Source organism: Rhagoletis zephyria, unplaced genomic scaffold (genome assembly GCF_001687245.7).
Source record: "Rhagoletis zephyria isolate East Lansing unplaced genomic scaffold, Rhagoletis_zephyria_1.1 Rzeph_scaffold_00996, whole genome shotgun sequence".
Classification (NCBI taxonomy): Eukaryota; Metazoa; Arthropoda; class Insecta; order Diptera; family Tephritidae; genus Rhagoletis; species Rhagoletis zephyria.
This window is the reverse complement of record NW_016158080.1, coordinates 77,717-93,639: the sequence shown is the minus strand read 5'-3', so window position 1 is coordinate 93,639 and position 15,923 is coordinate 77,717. Positions and strand designations below refer to the sequence as shown.

The window sequence follows — 15,923 nt, the reverse complement described above, 5'->3', positions numbered from 1 at the left end:
TGGATTCCAAGCAAGGTTCGTACCGAGTTTGGTAAGGATTGATGGAGCGGCTACTAAGATACAGTATTTCATCGTAAGTGGGCGGGGTCGCGCTCCTTTTCCAAAAATTTCATAATAATATTATCTTACACCAAAATTCTAATTCATATACTGATTTCGAACAATTTGCAACTAATATTTACTGAAATATCGTAGTTTTAGCATTTTTTGAAAATACCGCTATATGGGTAGTGGGCGTGGTTATAGTCCGATTTCGCCCATTTTCAATATCAACCTACCTTAGATGCCCTTTATCCACCTACGTACCAAATTTCGTTGAGTTATTTCAATTTTTGCTGGAGTTATCGTGTACACAGACGAACGGACAGACGGCCGGACAGACAGACAAGGCTTAATCGACTTCTCTATTCAATCTGAGCATATATGTATACATTTGTCTATATCTATCTTGATTCGTTTCGGCTGTTACAAACAGCCGTTATGTGAACAAAGTTAATAAACGCTTGTGCACAAGTGCGCTCGGGCATAATTAGGTTTCAAACCCATTTATTTATTATTTATTTTATGTTAGGAGAGATATACGAATTTTTTTCGATGTAAGTTGTTGAAAAGTAATGAATATCTAAATCCCAGGGTCGTAGAAAGCGAAAACCCTAATATTTCTACTCTCTAATCTCTACTGTTTTCTTCAGAGAAGGTTTTTTTGGTCAGAATAGAATAGTACCGAAAAGCACCATGGAGCGCATGGAGATCATAATTGCAAGAAGAGCAATAAGAGAACAGCTCATGTCGCGCTCAACGGGATTATACCGGGCAAAGTGCAGAAAATAAGAATCGTCCAAGGCATTCATACAGGACACTGTAGACTGAAGGGCCACTTGTTCGTAATAGGTACATGTTTGGTCAATTGATCGCTGGCGTTTTTGTGGCTCGATCAAAGAAACACCTTTAACCCTTCTAGTCGAATGCCACGCCATTTTCAGGAAACGGAAAATAATAGCCTACTGGCTGCCTATATTGTTGTGTTGGGTTGGTGAGAGGGGTAGGATTAAGTGAACAGAACGATGCCAATAAAGACTTGTGATAGGAAAAACACTCCGTGTTGAAATGATTTCATATCCTCATGCTCCAGCAGCGGTAAGGGTCATCGATGATTTTCAGCTTTTCAGCAGATGGTGAAAGATCAATTCACACCCAAAACGGCGTGGAAAATATGGCAAAATGTAGTAAACGTGCTCCGATTTTGCTGAAAATTGTAACGTGGAGCGCTTTTACGTAGGAATGAATAAATATGAGAAATGTTTGAATTGAGCGAACTGCCACGCCCACTACGCTAGTGGCGGACATGGTAAATTTTTATCCGATTTCACTGAAATTCGATTTGTGACTTAGATCAACATAGGAAGACATAAAACTGTAAGATGGGAAAAATCGGTCAACTGCCACGCCCAACTGCTACCGAATTCTTATTCTAATGTGGCATGGACTAGTAACGATCCACTAAAATAGCAATAAACCCACAAATAAAAAAGTAAAAAATGTGTGGATTGGCGACCAGTCACGCGCCCCTCCCTCCACACTAGTGGATGGAAATGGGAAGTGTTATCCGATTTCAGGGAAATTCCGTTTGGAAGGTACAAATCGATTTTAATAAAATCGGATAGTATTTCCAATTCCCGCCCACTAGTATGGAGGGGAGCACACTTTTTTTATACTTCTGGGTTTTATGTAATTTTGGAGGATCGTTGCTAGTCCTTACCGAATTAGAATACAAAATTTGAACAGCTAATGGACGTGGTAGTTAACCGATTTTAATCATATTACAGAGTTATATCTTCCCAGTTTAATCGAAGTTACTAACTGAACTTCATTGGAATTGGAAAACATTTACCATATCTTCCCCCTTTTGTAGTGGAAGTGGTAGTTCACCAATTTTCACCAGTTTTCATACTTTTTCTTTCCTTAGCCAAAGTAGTTTAAATAGCAAATTTCAACAAAATGGAGACCCGTTTTCTCCCTTTTCCAAAAAACCTTTTTAGGATCTGCCAGTGCGAAGCGTTCAGTCAATGGAAGATTGACGATATGCACGCAGGCGGACGCAGCTGACATTTTTACTGCTATTGGTTTAAAGTATTCAAAGTATTTTTGTACCAATCATCCTCCTCCACTGCACAGCACCGCAAGCTACTTATTTATACTTCTCTGAAAAACACTGTAAGGACTAGGAAAAATTATGAGCGGCTGATTTGGAGCCACTCTCGCGAACTGTTGAATTTGGTATTCAAACTGAAGAAAAATGCAGTTTATATCGATCATTCTAACGTAAAACATTCTATTCATACAACATCGATTTCCTGTGTCGTTTGATAATTGCTAGAGTAGTTTTTCTTAGGAAGAAATCCTTAAGACCTGTTATTAGATATGTTAAGAACAGAGCCAACCACTTAGTTTGATATTTCCACAAATTTCGAAATTAGGACTTTCTGCCGCTCTCAGACTACCGTACGGCGTGCAGCGGTCTGTCCGAGATGGTAGGAACTCTTTTAACGGCAACCAAAGGACTTATGTTCAAAACTCTCCATCAGCAATTTTCGTAAACTCTATTTTCTTGTCTCCCATTTCCGATATTAATTCTAACTTTAAAACCAAGTAGTAACTTCTGCTATCATGCAATATAAGGTAAACAGCAATATGATTTTACGGATGCTTATGTAAAAAAAAAATTTGAAATACTTCAATAGACTGGACTGATACGTCCCTTAATATGACCTAAAATTTTCACATCTCCTGATATCTGCCCTTGAAAAACTTTGCGAATCTGAGTTTGGACACTGTTTATCTGCGAAACAGAAATTACATATGCACGTATGTATACACTTTTCAAGTTTAAGAAAAAATGTCCATGAGCATGTTTTTTTAGTAAAAAAATATACTAAAGCACTTCTTTATTTTCTCTCTCTCTCTCTCGATAATACTCTCAAAAACCACGCACAATCCAAATCACTCTGCTGCTATCTTTAACGCTGGACTATAAAATCCCGGCGTACGTACACCTTAAGCTACTGGCAAATGGGCACCTTGTGGCTGGAAACCGTTCTCATCGGCGACGTAGTTAACGGTGTAAGTCTGACCATCATCACCGACAAAGCTGTAGGAACCTCGCACGACGATAGCCTCATCTTCGGAGCCAACATTCTTCAGTTGACCTTCTTCATCGTGCTGTGTACCATCGCTGGTAGCGTAACCGAAACGATAACCCTCGGGCTGGACATCAGAATCCTGACGCACAATTTCCACTTGTTGTTGTGGTGGCGCAGCCAAAGCCACAGCGAAGAGAGCAACAAAAACAATGACGAATTTCATGTTGATTAGTTGTGGTGTTTAACTAACTGGTAGCTGGTAGCTGGTAGCTGGTGGTGGTGCTTTATTGGCTTCTTGTAATTGAATGACAAATTCAAATTCTTACGCATGCTTTTTATACTATCACTAAATATTCGATGAATTTTCAAGTTCATCAACTTAATCAACAAATATACGAATAGCTGGGTATTTTCAATTGAAGCGAGTTCAAAGTTAAGCCAATCTGTTTGTTATTGGTTTTGTCTACTTTTGATGAATAGGTCTCGTTGTACATCTGTATGTTCGTGCCAAAGTGTGTATGGATGTATGTATGCATGGTTAGTCGTTGTGGGTATTGATTAATTACTTGGTAGCATCATCAGCATTCTCCACCGCAAAGCAGCTACATACAAACTACATTGGATTAGTGCAAGAAAGACAACGAGCTGAAGCATTTCCTCCGTTTTGTTTAGTTCATAGAGAAAAAAAATGCCTCCAAATTTTTTATTTCTTCTAACTATTTTTACGCAGATTTTCTTTGATTGTCTTTTTAGATTGTAATTGTGCGTACTTTTGTGTTGCAAACAAGTTTAAATCTTCTTCGACATTTGGATTTTCTCATTTTTAATTTGCTTAAAAATTGTTTTTTTTTTCTGCAGCAAAATCTTTGTCTTGCATCCATATTAAGCGGATATTGTTTATATTTTTAATTTCTTCTACAAATCTTTCGTGTATTTATGTTGGTTGCCATGTGCATACCGGTGTTATTTATTTTATGAAATCATAATTCACGCCTTCGCCTGCATGCAAGGCTATGCAAGTTGAAATATTTTAAGGCGTTGGAATACAAACTAGTTTTATTCGGAAAAAAAACACGCAGAAGTTCAAAGCAAATTCGTAGGAAATATTTGCCTAAATATGACAAAATCGTCTGTCTATTAATCTTCTTTGTCTAACATTAAAAAGGTGTTCTCTGTTAAAAAAAAAAACACAAAAACGAGTTGCTAAAAATCCAATCAAACAGTAAATAAAAAAATTTCCGATTTCTATCAGACTAAGATTTGCTGGTTTCATACTTAGTACACATATATAAAGGAAGTTCAGTTTAAAATTGTGATCAGCAAATGAAATTCGCTCACTATGGCTTCGAAATTAATGAACCTGTTAGAATACTCGTTTTTACTTATTTTGGTATCAAATTATTTAAGTGGATATTTATTCATAAGAGCAAAAAACAGTGCAGCCAAGGAATCGCATGAATGTAAACCGTTCAATTTGTTCATATGCAGATTTTTTCCATAACTAACTACTCAAAAAATATAGGCCAACAAAAGTCAGGCTCTAGGTTTATATGTGAGGTAAAGAGTTTTCTAAATGTAATAAAAATGTTAAGGTTGTATGTATGTATGTAAGAGCTCTCTCTGGCAGTCGCATTTTGTTAATACGTATCAGAGATCTGCATCGGAATTTTTTACAAAGTGAAGTTCTCTAGAAAATACGTAGGTTAGTTTAGGTTAGAAAAGCGGGTGTGGAATATTCCATACTTGCACTCGGAGATAGAATTGTCCCATTTTGAGTGCCCTCTTTAAGTCAGTGTCAGGAGGAAACACGTACCTACAATCGAAAGATTAGTTTCAAGTCATTATTATACTGAACTAATTACATACTATCCCCGATGAAGCCGAGGAGATCAGACAGTTCCACTTCCGCTATCTCGCTCAGACTGTTGAAGAAACGTGAACCCAAGTGCTTGAGGCACTTCGTCTGTAGACCTGGGCAAAGACACAGAAAGGGGTCAATTGACTCTTCCTCATCCTCCTAATGGCAGCCTCTGCAGAGAGTACTTTTTGGTATTCGCCATCGTTGAAGCATTGGTGATAACTATATTACAGTGTCCTGTGATGACGCCGGGTATTGAGTTTCAGTATATCTCTTGCCTTTTTCCTAATAAGCTGCGGCCATAATATTTTTTTCACGGTCTTCCCGTTTGTTCACAAGTCATTCGTCGCGGCCAAGGTTTATTCATCAATTTTCCTACCGTGATCAATAAGCGGGGATAATACGGATCTATCCGCCTCTTCTATCGGCGCCTTTGAGCCACATCTGTCAAATACGTTACCTCCTTTTACTTTATGGCAGCACATTATTGGATTTCGGCGTCAAATAAATGATGATCCAAGTATTTGGGAATATCTTGATTTAATGAGACATACATTAAAAAAATTTACTCCCGCCCGCAAAATTGTTACAGACCTTTCCGATACTACCCATCCCGGCCAATATGAAATCAGTACCATAGATACCGATATCCCGCGCCCATCTCTATTCCGAATACAACAAGAAAAATTAAGTTTCCTGAAAAATAGCAAAAATATTACGAGAAGTGCGAGAGAATCTCAGAAAAATTAAATGCGAAAAAAATTCCATACATTTCAGAATTAAAGACAAAAGGGTCCCGGACAGTTTCACCCTAGGGCAGTCCTCTCAAAACCCATGGTATGTTACCATAGGTTGTGTTGTCAGTATATTCATTTTCGAGATGCATCCTCAGCATTCACACAATAGACGTTTACACGCCATTAACTCGTTGATGCCCGATAAGGTCTCTAGGGCTCTATGGCGTTTTCAATGATGCGACATTTTAATACGGTTCGACCTAACCGCCGCAGGCTTCGTGACATCTATAAATGGAGTGTTTAGAATCTTTTAAAATAGTCTCCACGATTACGGAATATCGATCGTTATTTGAAAGTTTTAGCTAGCGAGTAGTCTACTTTGTTAACGCTCGGTACGCTGATTTCTAGCGCCTCTTTCCACAACGCTGTAACACTGGATAGAGAAAGACGGTTGCTCAATATTCATCAGGCGGGATAGTAGTAGATATAATGACATTGAGAAAACGCTTAAATCCTTATAGTGAAAGGCTCAATTATTTTGCCTGAATATTTTTAAATTTGGTAGAGATTACTCAGTCTCGAAAAATTCTAACATGGTCTTTTAATTCAAGCGAGAAATATATTGGATAGTACTTCACTTCATATTTAGAACTTCACTATTCACTTCATAGAATAGAAAATAATCACTCCTTTTAACAATTAAATAGACATTCTTGATTCTTTTTTATTAAACATCTTGAATTTTTTTTATTAAACATCGTTTTTCCCTTATAACCTATTAACACTTCCACCAAACCCCACTAATATAATGAGTATTAACTTAAGCCACTGGGGCGACGGGCAAATGCGCGCCTTGAGGTTGGAAACCATTCTCATCGGCGATGTAGTTGACGGTGTAGGTCTGACCATCATCACCGACAAAGGAGAAGGAACCCTGAGCAACAATGTGTTCATCCTCAGCACCAGGGTTCACCAAGTGACCATCTTCTTGTTTGGATGTGCCATCGCTGGTCTTCAGGCTGGAATGAGAAGAGGAGAAAGTGGTTTTTTAGTGACTGCATCATTGCTCAAATGTGAATGTATGTGTAATCCTTGTTGAAAGAGTAAAAGTCCTGCTTGACCAGGACTATGGCTTTAGATAGATTGATAACTTACGAGTAGCTGTATTGCTCTGGTTCTACATCAGATTTCAATTCCACGATCTCCACTTCAGGCGCGGCTGGGGCAGCATAGGCCAAAGCGAAAAGTGCGACGAAGACAATCACGAATTTCATTTTGAAATTTTTGTTTGTTTTTCTGTGCTGTGTGTGAAGACCACGGAATCAGACTAATGTATGTTGTAATCGATAGGCTGTTTTTGTGCTTTTATACTAAATTTTGTGACAATTTGTGTTTGCCGAATTCATAAAATATTTTAACCATCAAATGGATATTTATTAATTCTAAAACTTGATTCGTTTTGTGCTTTTGATATTTATATGTTAATGAACCAGATGAACCGGCATACTTAATATTTCTTGCTTTTGTAAAATAAAACTGTACATATGTACGTACGTAGTTTTTAGTTTTGTAGAAATCAGTACTTTTTTAGGTTGAGCTGATAAAATCTGAGGAAATATTCTAATTTTCAGCTGAGTGTGTTATAAATAGAGGTGAATGTTGAGTAAACGGCAAGGCAAATTTCTTAATAATTTCCAAAGTCATTTTCTTTTTGCTAAAGCCGCCTGTACGGACAAATGCAGAAAACGAAAGAAAATTTGGACACAAATTTTGTGAATACCCTACAAGCTGCCGTCAGCGTCGTCATGTCATCAAGTCATACAATTTTGCATGGTAAAATAACTCTTAAAATGCTTTTATAAGATTTTTAATTACACCAAAATATTGTTAAGCCGATAAAAAATATGTAAATAGCTCTTATTATACCCTACAAACCGTTTCAACCGTTATTTTACATTGAACAATTTTACGACTTTGAAATATCTCGATGCGTAGGACATCTTGTGAATACCCTAATTGTTCTTTCCTGTAATATTATTACCTCATTTACTGTAAGCTCAGTTCTATGCGGTCAAGCATCCAGGTAGTCTACTTGACGCTGCATCATCGATCGCAGGAGGAAATGAGCTTGTAGAAAAACTGGTGACGCCACCCAGACTGCAGTGGGGTTTGAGTTCCTTTTTGCAGTATAAGTCACCGGGTCTGGACTGCATTTTACCTGTGATGCTGCAGAAGGCAGGCCAGAAGTCACAGGGACTGGCTGTGCAACATATTTAAAGGCTGTTTAAGTCTGACCTAGGTTCCAATATATTGGAGGACTGCGAAAGGGTGGAAGTGGACACGCATATCCCAAGGATTGTAGGCCCATCAGCCTAACATCGTTCCTTCAAAAGACCCTGGAGAGGTTAATAGTCCTATCCAACAAGCAAAACGTGGCTCTCAAAGACAAAACACGCCTACACGAAGGGAATATCGGTAGATATCGCCCTACACAATTGAAGCGGCTTTGGAGAAGGGAAAACTCGTATTGTGGGTCATCTTGGACACAGCTTGGGACTTCAACAACTAAGTAATTTTAGACGGAATGACGACGACAGAGGTGTATCTCGTTATTTCGAACTGGATATGTAGTATGATGTGCTGCAGACGTGTTGCAGTACAAGTAGACATGTGAACCTGGGTACTATGGTCGGGTACTATGGCCGCTGCTGGTCAACAGGATACTGAAGAAAATGGAAGTCGGATCTGCCAAACTTATTGCATATGCAGCTGATACTTCTGTCATAGTAAGCGGAAAGTGTCTGTTCACACTCAGCTCAATTATGAGCTAAGCACTACGGAATATACATCTTTGGGTAACTGAAACGGGGATTAGTAGTAACAATGCGGAAAAGACAGATCTGGTATTCTTCACTAGGAAATATAGGAACTGTCTAAGCCTAAGCTGGATGGGGTCACTCTCCAGATGAAAAAAGTCTCAAGTGCCTTGTAGAGAAGAGGGCTAAGAAGACCTCCGGGGCATTTTAGGCATGCAAAACTATGCTCGCCTTCTCTTTCTGAGTGTATCTTTTTCGCCATAGTAAGGCCGATATTGTTCCATGGAGTACTAGCTTGGTGAACAGCAATGGATAAGAAAATATTTCTTAAAATAATATCAATGATCTGAATGACAAGGACACTTACACTAATGACAGCACTTTACACCTTGTTTCACCTCTTTCCGGCGAACCTATCGGCCAGACATATAATGTCAAAGACTGCCATCAGGCTTTATATGGGACAGTTTCTGTGCAGGTGCTACGGACACAGCAATATTTCGTCCACTTTATTCAGACAGATTGACTCCATGAACCTGGACCCGCATATTGGGGAATGAACTTCGAAGCTACTATAGAGGAGGTCGAAGGCTAACGTGAGGGGTGCTGGCTCGTTGAATGTGACGGGTGGAAGATGGAGAAAGGCGTAGGGGCGGCGGTCGTCTGCGCGGAGCTCAGTCTGAATTTCACTCTTCATTCCGCGATTTTTTCGACCTTCGCACCATTCTATTTGTATTGAGGTTTTCGGTTACCACAAAATGTATAGTGTTATCGATTGTTGTCGGTTATACGTATATCAATGATTGTCGATAATGACATAATCTTGTACTTTATGGGTTTGTATTCGTAAGTTTAACTTAAAGCTTTTCAGCTATTTTAAACGGCAAATTTACACATATTTTTATAGATAACGATGTGCACATATTTTTCTAAATTTTATCGTCAATAAGTTTATCGATATCGATTTCACATTTTCATGAATTACCATGGCACTTTTCATCAGTAGTTATTGATAAATTTGTCAACATAAACATTAATACAATCGAATTTAGAATTTTTTTTTCACATTTTGCAAGCGATAAATTTATCGAAACTGTTCCAAATACGTTATAGATATGTATATGCACACATTTTGTAGATTTTATCGTTAAGAATGACATAACTGTTCCCCGATTATTCATGGTTATCGATAATTTTTTCGTTATCGATATTTATATACTTAAATTTTGTGTATATTTGTTCATTGGCTTTAAACTTGCCGAACATCTTTCTAGTTCAATAAGCTTATAGGTCTCGATTTTCCATTTTAATAAATGGTCAAAGATATTACACACCAATTTCTTCTTTCAAAAGTGCTCCACTCTCCTTCTTCAATATTCTTCCTTGCTTTGGTATAGAAAAAAAACACTTACTTCACGCTTCGCTTTATCAGTGGCTAACGAACTACAAACATTTTATTTCATTTAACAATTTAACCAAAAATTTACACAATTCAAATTAACTTAAGCAACTGGCGCAACGGGCAAGTGAGCGCCTTGTGGTCGGAAACCGTTCTCGTCAGCGGTATAGGTGACAGTGTATACTTCGCCAGTCTTCTCGTCCTTCCACGAGAAGCTGCCCTGAACAACGATGGCTTCATGATCGGTACCGACATCCTTCAATTGACCAGCTTCGTCCTTCTTGGTGCCATCGCTGGTCTCCAAGCTGTAGGTGTAGCTCTCAGGTCCGACATCAGAGTCCAAACGGACGATTTCAGCCTCGGGATTGGGGCGAGCGACAACAACAGCCAAAAGGCAAGCGAAGATGATGACGGCGGCTTTCATGTTTGTGTTAGTTTTCCGTTGTCGTTAGAAACTTGAATGGATGTCAATGCAAATGTTGCACTCCTTTTTATACTCCATCTCAGCGTAGAAATGTGCATTGTGATTTTGTGTATTTCTGGGCCATCACCTAATTATGAGCAAATACATATTTACATAGTTTCCAGTTTTTTTGAACACTTTGAAATAGGTACTTTTCTATTTCTTGTTCTAAATTTGTGAGCTTTATTTGGCGGCTTTTGATAAATCGAAATTTGCCAAAAATATCTATTCGCATAAGTGCATACACGTGCTGTTCAAAAGAAATAAAAGCGCAAGCGCAATTAAACTTTTTAGTTATGTAGAATTTCTGGTTTGCAGTTGAATGCATAAAGCAAAGAGGTGGTGTAGAATTTCTTTGATACGAATACACTCCGCGTCATTTGAATAGCGCAACCTTTTTAATCCATAGTATTTAGAGTTTTCCTTTCGTTTATTTAAAATTCATAATTTTTTTTCATAAAAATATAGCATATTTTACGTGTAAATCCGATTTTAAAGTCTTATACAAATTAAGAAAAAAAAATATTACAACAAAGAGGTGCGCTATCCTAATGAGGAAAACGACATACATTTAAATATGCCCTAATTATCTCTTACAGTAGTAACTCTGTTTGAATGACTTCATTTCATTAATCTGTCAAAAAATATTAAAAAAATAAAAAGAAGTTGTAATTTTTGCCTATGGAAACTTTTATTTCGTGCATAATTACTTTACACCAGTCACAAGGAGATGTCCCACCACCCTGTAAACTATTTTTTCAGAGTATACTGAATTGTAGAGAAATTTCAAGGAATTTGTAAAGACCTCATCCGATTTTTTGCCGAATTTCCTAAAATGAAATAAACTGTGCACACTTCGATTCCTTTACCAAATTTCGGAAGAAAATCGGTAAAGCAATGAAAATAATGCTGCTATAAGAAGAATTTCTTGCAGAATTTTTTAAGAATCCAAATATTGTCCCCTGAAATGCAAAAAGACGTAACAAACATTATCGCTGTAATGCAAATAGCCATAACTAGTAAAAAATTCGAAATTCACTTTTTGATTTATATGATGGATTTCATCGAATTACAATTCTCTATATCATTTTATGAAAAAATAAAAATAAATAAAAGTATTAGTCATGACTTCTTCCATTTCAGTTGCGATGTTGTTGCGTCTCCAATTATTTAATAATCAATGCCCTCATATCCTGGACTGCAGATGTGTAATAAGGTTTTACTTTTTTTAAAAGAGCTGCCACTCTTTAAAAAATTATATTCAAATTATTCCAAAAAATTAATCAATTATTAAAAATCGGGTATCAATCGAAATGGTTTTGAAAAGCTTTGTTTCTTTACCTACCTATAGGATGGTTGCCACCTGTTTAAAAATCAACTTCAATTTGAATTAAGTGAATTGGGTAAGAGAAGTATGTATCACGATATGGGCTCCAAACAAAAGGGGCTTCAGCAGGTAGTAGTTTGAAAATATTTTGAATAAGGTTGCCATCTGCTTGAAATGTCGAATTTAGTCAACTTATGCACAAGTTATATGAAATATCTCAATATGGATGTCAAGCGAATGAGTGTTAAGAAATCTTTGGTTTGAACACTAAAAATATTTTTGAGATGTTGGAAGAGGGTTGCCACCTGTTAAAAGAATAAAATTCAAATTATTTACTAAGTTAAATGAATTATAAAAAAATATGGGTATCAATCGAAAGGGGTAGAAAAATCTTTATTTCTGAACTATATATAGCGGGGTTGCCACATGTTTACAAAACCAAATACAACTTAATTCACCAGTTAATTAAAATATGTGCCGCAGTGTCAGACGAAGGATATTTAAGAATATCTTAGCACGAAGCCACTTTTGAAGAGGGTTGCCACCTGTTTATAAAGTCGGATTTAATTAACTTTTACGCATATTATTTAGTAGTGTTAAGCGAAGGAGTGTTAAGAAAACTTTAGTTTAAAGATTTGGAATGTTTTAAGAGGTTTGCCACGTCATTACTAAGTGGCATTCAAATTCTTTAATAAGTTGGATGAATTATTAAAGGTGATACCCATCCTAAGTTTCAGAAGCCTTTATTTCTGAAACATATTTAGCAGGGTTGCCAACTGTTTAAAAAATACAACTCAACTTAAATTATGGTTATGAGATTGCAAATATTTTCAAAATGGTTGGCACCTGTTTAAAATGTCGAATTTAGTTAAGGTATATGAAATATTAAAATATTGGTGTCAAACGAGTGTTATGAAAGCGTTACTTTGAACATTAGAAATATTTTTTAGGTATTTGAAGACCGCTGCCTCCTGCTAAAAAATTTAAATTATTAAAAAAGTTAAATGAATTATAAAAAGATGGATATCAATCGAAATGAGTTTGATAAGACTATCAGGCAGGTTCTGCAATTCATTTGAGAGTGGATTTCAGCCACTTTCGCTTCGAACTCAAATTGAGTTTTGTAGAAGTTAACTCGGAAGTATTTCTTAATTATGGCAGGTCAAAATAAACCCTTTAGCCGGTAGATGTACGATAATATTTTATTTGTTGAAGTTAAAAACTTTTTATCAGTACAGGGTGATTTAAAATTTGATGATATTAAAAACAAGAAAATACGCAGCACCGTCAACAAAAAACAAATGTCAAAAATTAATGGTATGTTGTAGCCACCTCAAACCTGCACTTTGATGCAGTAAAATTGCATGAACTACAAAACTGCATACCCGAAATTTTTCTAAAAATCTTTACAACTCATGCACTGCGGGTAATTAGGATATCGCACTCGTTTGTTGAAGTTTTTTTCTTTTAATTTGTTTAAAATTGTAAAAGGAAAAAGTGTAAATACTATAGATTTAAAGGGTGCGCTATTCATATGACGACGAGTATATATCGAAAGTGGACTGCCTTGCCTGTTGGTTAAATAAATGAAAGTACTTATCTAATGCAAGTCCTACGATTGAGTTTACTTTTTTTTTGCTTATGATTAGGCACTTTTATGCACGTTTGTATGATCGTGTGTGCACCTAGCTGGTTAACACTCGTATGTAGTCAATCTAACGAAATTTTGAACATTAAAATTCAACTACTACTATTTTTTTAGCCATTTTCTAGTTCAAACTTGAGTAAGCATGTTGCTAATTAGAAGACGAGTTCTTCTCACAACCACTTTAGCTAATAATTTTTATTTTATTTTTTTTGATATCATGCATTAGGGCGGGTCAATTTGTATGGGAGATTTTTTCGACTATGCGCGTATAGCGCAAATGGATTCTACATGTAATTCTAAGCAAATTTTACGAACAAACCATGGGTATAAAATCAATTTGCAGTTTGCCAAATTGCGAAAATAGGTTTCTTAGCATTTCGTTTAGGTGTCGTAAATAAGTGCCTAAATTTTGTATAAAAAGTTTTATAAGTGGTTTTTTGATATGAGGAATCTATTTCTGCGCTAATAGTTTTTTTTTTTTGTTAAAACTTCCACCAGAGGGCACAAAAGTGAAAATTTTCACGGTTTCATCGAAAACCGCAATTTTCACAAACTCCAAATTGATTTAAGACCCATGGTTGCTTTGATAAATTTGCTTAGAATTACATGTAGAATCCTCTTATGATATACACGCATATACAAAACGATTTGACCCGCCCTAACATACATATATACATATTTGAATATTAAGAATTCTATTGTTCAGAATATGTTTGCTGTTGCGTCTAGAGCATTTATTACCAGCTTAATTGCTATCAAGTTTTTGACATTGGTTTAGCTAATAAAAAGTTCTTCAATTCTTTTAAGCTCAATTTCGTCAGTTTTTGTTTTGAATTATTCATGAACTAAAGAAATAGAAACACTTTCATTTACTTGTTTGCCTTACTCAATACAACACACGCACATACATATATCTATGGTGTAAAACCTGTATATTTTGTTGTTTTTTATTAATAATTGTTGTATTTATGTGTATTTAAAAGCCTAGCTTAGGTAGAATAATTTAGTACTTATTTTAAAACGACCGGTTTGCTCTCCGATTCTTTTATACAAAAGTTAATATTTAGCCGGTTTAACAACAAAACGCGAAACAATGGCTCAGATTCACTTTCTTAATTTTGCACATTTCAGTTGCTAAGATGAAATGGGAAACTCGAAAAATAAACTGGTCTCAAGTGCATGTTGTTGTGTTTTTTTTTTTTTTTTAATTAGTTTTGAAAGAAGTTTACTGCATTTTTTTCCGAATAAATTCCAAATTCAAAATGATATTGTTTGCCACTTATGTTTATATATTTATTTTTAAGCATTTTCAGTTAAAAAGGAGTTAATTTTCTAACAAAACCTATAGTTTAAAACTTTTTAAGACTAAGAAAATTTGCTCTTTAAATTTCAAATTTATTTCAACATATTTTGATTAAAAGAAAAATACTGATAAAAATAAAATATTTCACACAAACAACAAAAAATGTAGTCGATAATCGCATGAGGCTATTGCCTTTAAAATGCGCTTAGTGGCACTTTAGCGATTTTAAAATGAAAAATGTAAGTATATACTTGTTTACTTAATTTATTTAGATAATTCCAATGGTTTGAAACGTACTAGGATATAGGAAACGCGACAGTGCGTACGGCAAAGAAATTGAAAAGTATGTTGAAGAAAGTCGGACTCACAGGATTAAGTCTGAGTTAGTCCGGATCAACGCTGCCGTCTGTTTAAGCTTTTAAGCAAACAGTGAAACAATTTGTTATTTTCTAAGTTTGCGAATAAAACTTCACACTTAAATTTAAGTCATTCCTAACGAACATTTTATGAGGAAAATCCCCGTTACGGCCTTCTTTAGAAAAAATATATTCGTTTAAAATAAAAATAAGCGAAATCGGTCCAATTTTATATAACCCTGCCTCCGCGATAAGGCTGGTAGCCATTTCTAACAGATTTTGGATCGCTTAGTCAAAAATGGAAACATATATATTTGAATTTTAAGAAAACAAGGTAAATAGCAAAACCGGCAATTTTTTTACATAACGGGTAAAAAATCGTTAACTGATTGTGTGCAAAACCATGAGCAGAAATCACGGCCCTTACCCTGTAGTTTTGTAGTTCTTGCCTTAATTTCTAAATTACTTCTGTAGTGTAAAATTTGCTTAGGTCGGCCCTCAATGTAGTATCAAATAAAACACAATATATCCAACAAATTTAATTACTTTTATAATAATGTGGTCAATACTAAAATAAAAAATATGTAAAACTATCTATATATATAATACGCGAAGGGATTTTTTGCAAACAGGTCATCAGATCTACACTATTCGTTCGATCTGAGGTGTGAAATTCGTTCGAAAATGAGGTGTGAAATTGAACAAGTTTCGTTTTTTTGAAGATAGTTGCCACGTGTTAAGTAATTACATTCAAACTATTTAATAATCAATGCTATCAGATTGATGAGGTGTCCAATTAAAAGGCTTGAGCTGCAAATGCGCAATAAGGTTTTACTTTTGCGAACAGAGTTGCTACATTTTAAAGATATAAACTCA

At 35.8% G+C, this 15,923-nt stretch overlaps 3 protein-coding genes across 3 annotated transcripts; all 3 read right to left on the bottom strand.

Annotated features, from left to right (window-relative positions):
* Positions 1–2,968: 2,968 nt before the first annotated feature.
* On the bottom strand, positions 2,969–3,410 carry LOC108362369 (larval cuticle protein 8-like). Its single transcript, XM_017615302.1, has one exon. The coding sequence runs from the start codon at positions 3,361–3,363 to the stop codon at positions 3,055–3,057; it is 309 nt and encodes a 102-aa protein (XP_017470791.1). The 5' UTR covers positions 3,364–3,410; the 3' UTR covers positions 2,969–3,054.
* Positions 3,411–6,555: 3,145 nt separating this feature from the next.
* On the bottom strand, positions 6,556–7,076 carry LOC108362368 (larval cuticle protein 8-like). The gene is made up of 2 exons (XM_017615301.1): positions 6,891–7,076; positions 6,556–6,754 (listed from the first exon to the last, which is right to left on the bottom strand). The coding sequence occupies exons 1-2, from the start codon at positions 7,007–7,009 to the stop codon at positions 6,556–6,558; spliced, it is 318 nt and encodes a 105-aa protein (XP_017470790.1). The 5' UTR covers positions 7,010–7,076.
* A 2,886-nt stretch (positions 7,077–9,962) lies between these two features.
* LOC108362367 (larval cuticle protein 5-like) lies at positions 9,963–10,410 on the bottom strand. Its single transcript, XM_017615300.1, has one exon. The coding sequence runs from the start codon at positions 10,372–10,374 to the stop codon at positions 10,054–10,056; it is 321 nt and encodes a 106-aa protein (XP_017470789.1). The 5' UTR covers positions 10,375–10,410; the 3' UTR covers positions 9,963–10,053.
* Between the last annotated feature and the right edge of the window lie 5,513 nt (positions 10,411–15,923).

Bases quoted from the DNA above. Each gene is read 5' to 3' on its own strand.
- LOC108362369 (XM_017615302.1), bottom strand. From the start codon at position 3,363: ATGAAATTCGTCATTGTTTTTGTTGCTCTCTTCGCTGTGGCTTTGGCT.
- LOC108362368 (XM_017615301.1), bottom strand. From the start codon at position 7,009: ATGAAATTCGTGATTGTCTTCGTCGCACTTTTCGCTTTGGCCTATGCT. The intron at 6,755-6,890 runs GTAAGTTATCAA...TTCTCATTCCAG, and splicing joins CCAGAGCAATACAGCTACTC to CCTGAAGACCAGCGATGGCA.
- LOC108362367 (XM_017615300.1), bottom strand. From the start codon at position 10,374: ATGAAAGCCGCCGTCATCATCTTCGCTTGCCTTTTGGCTGTTGTTGTC.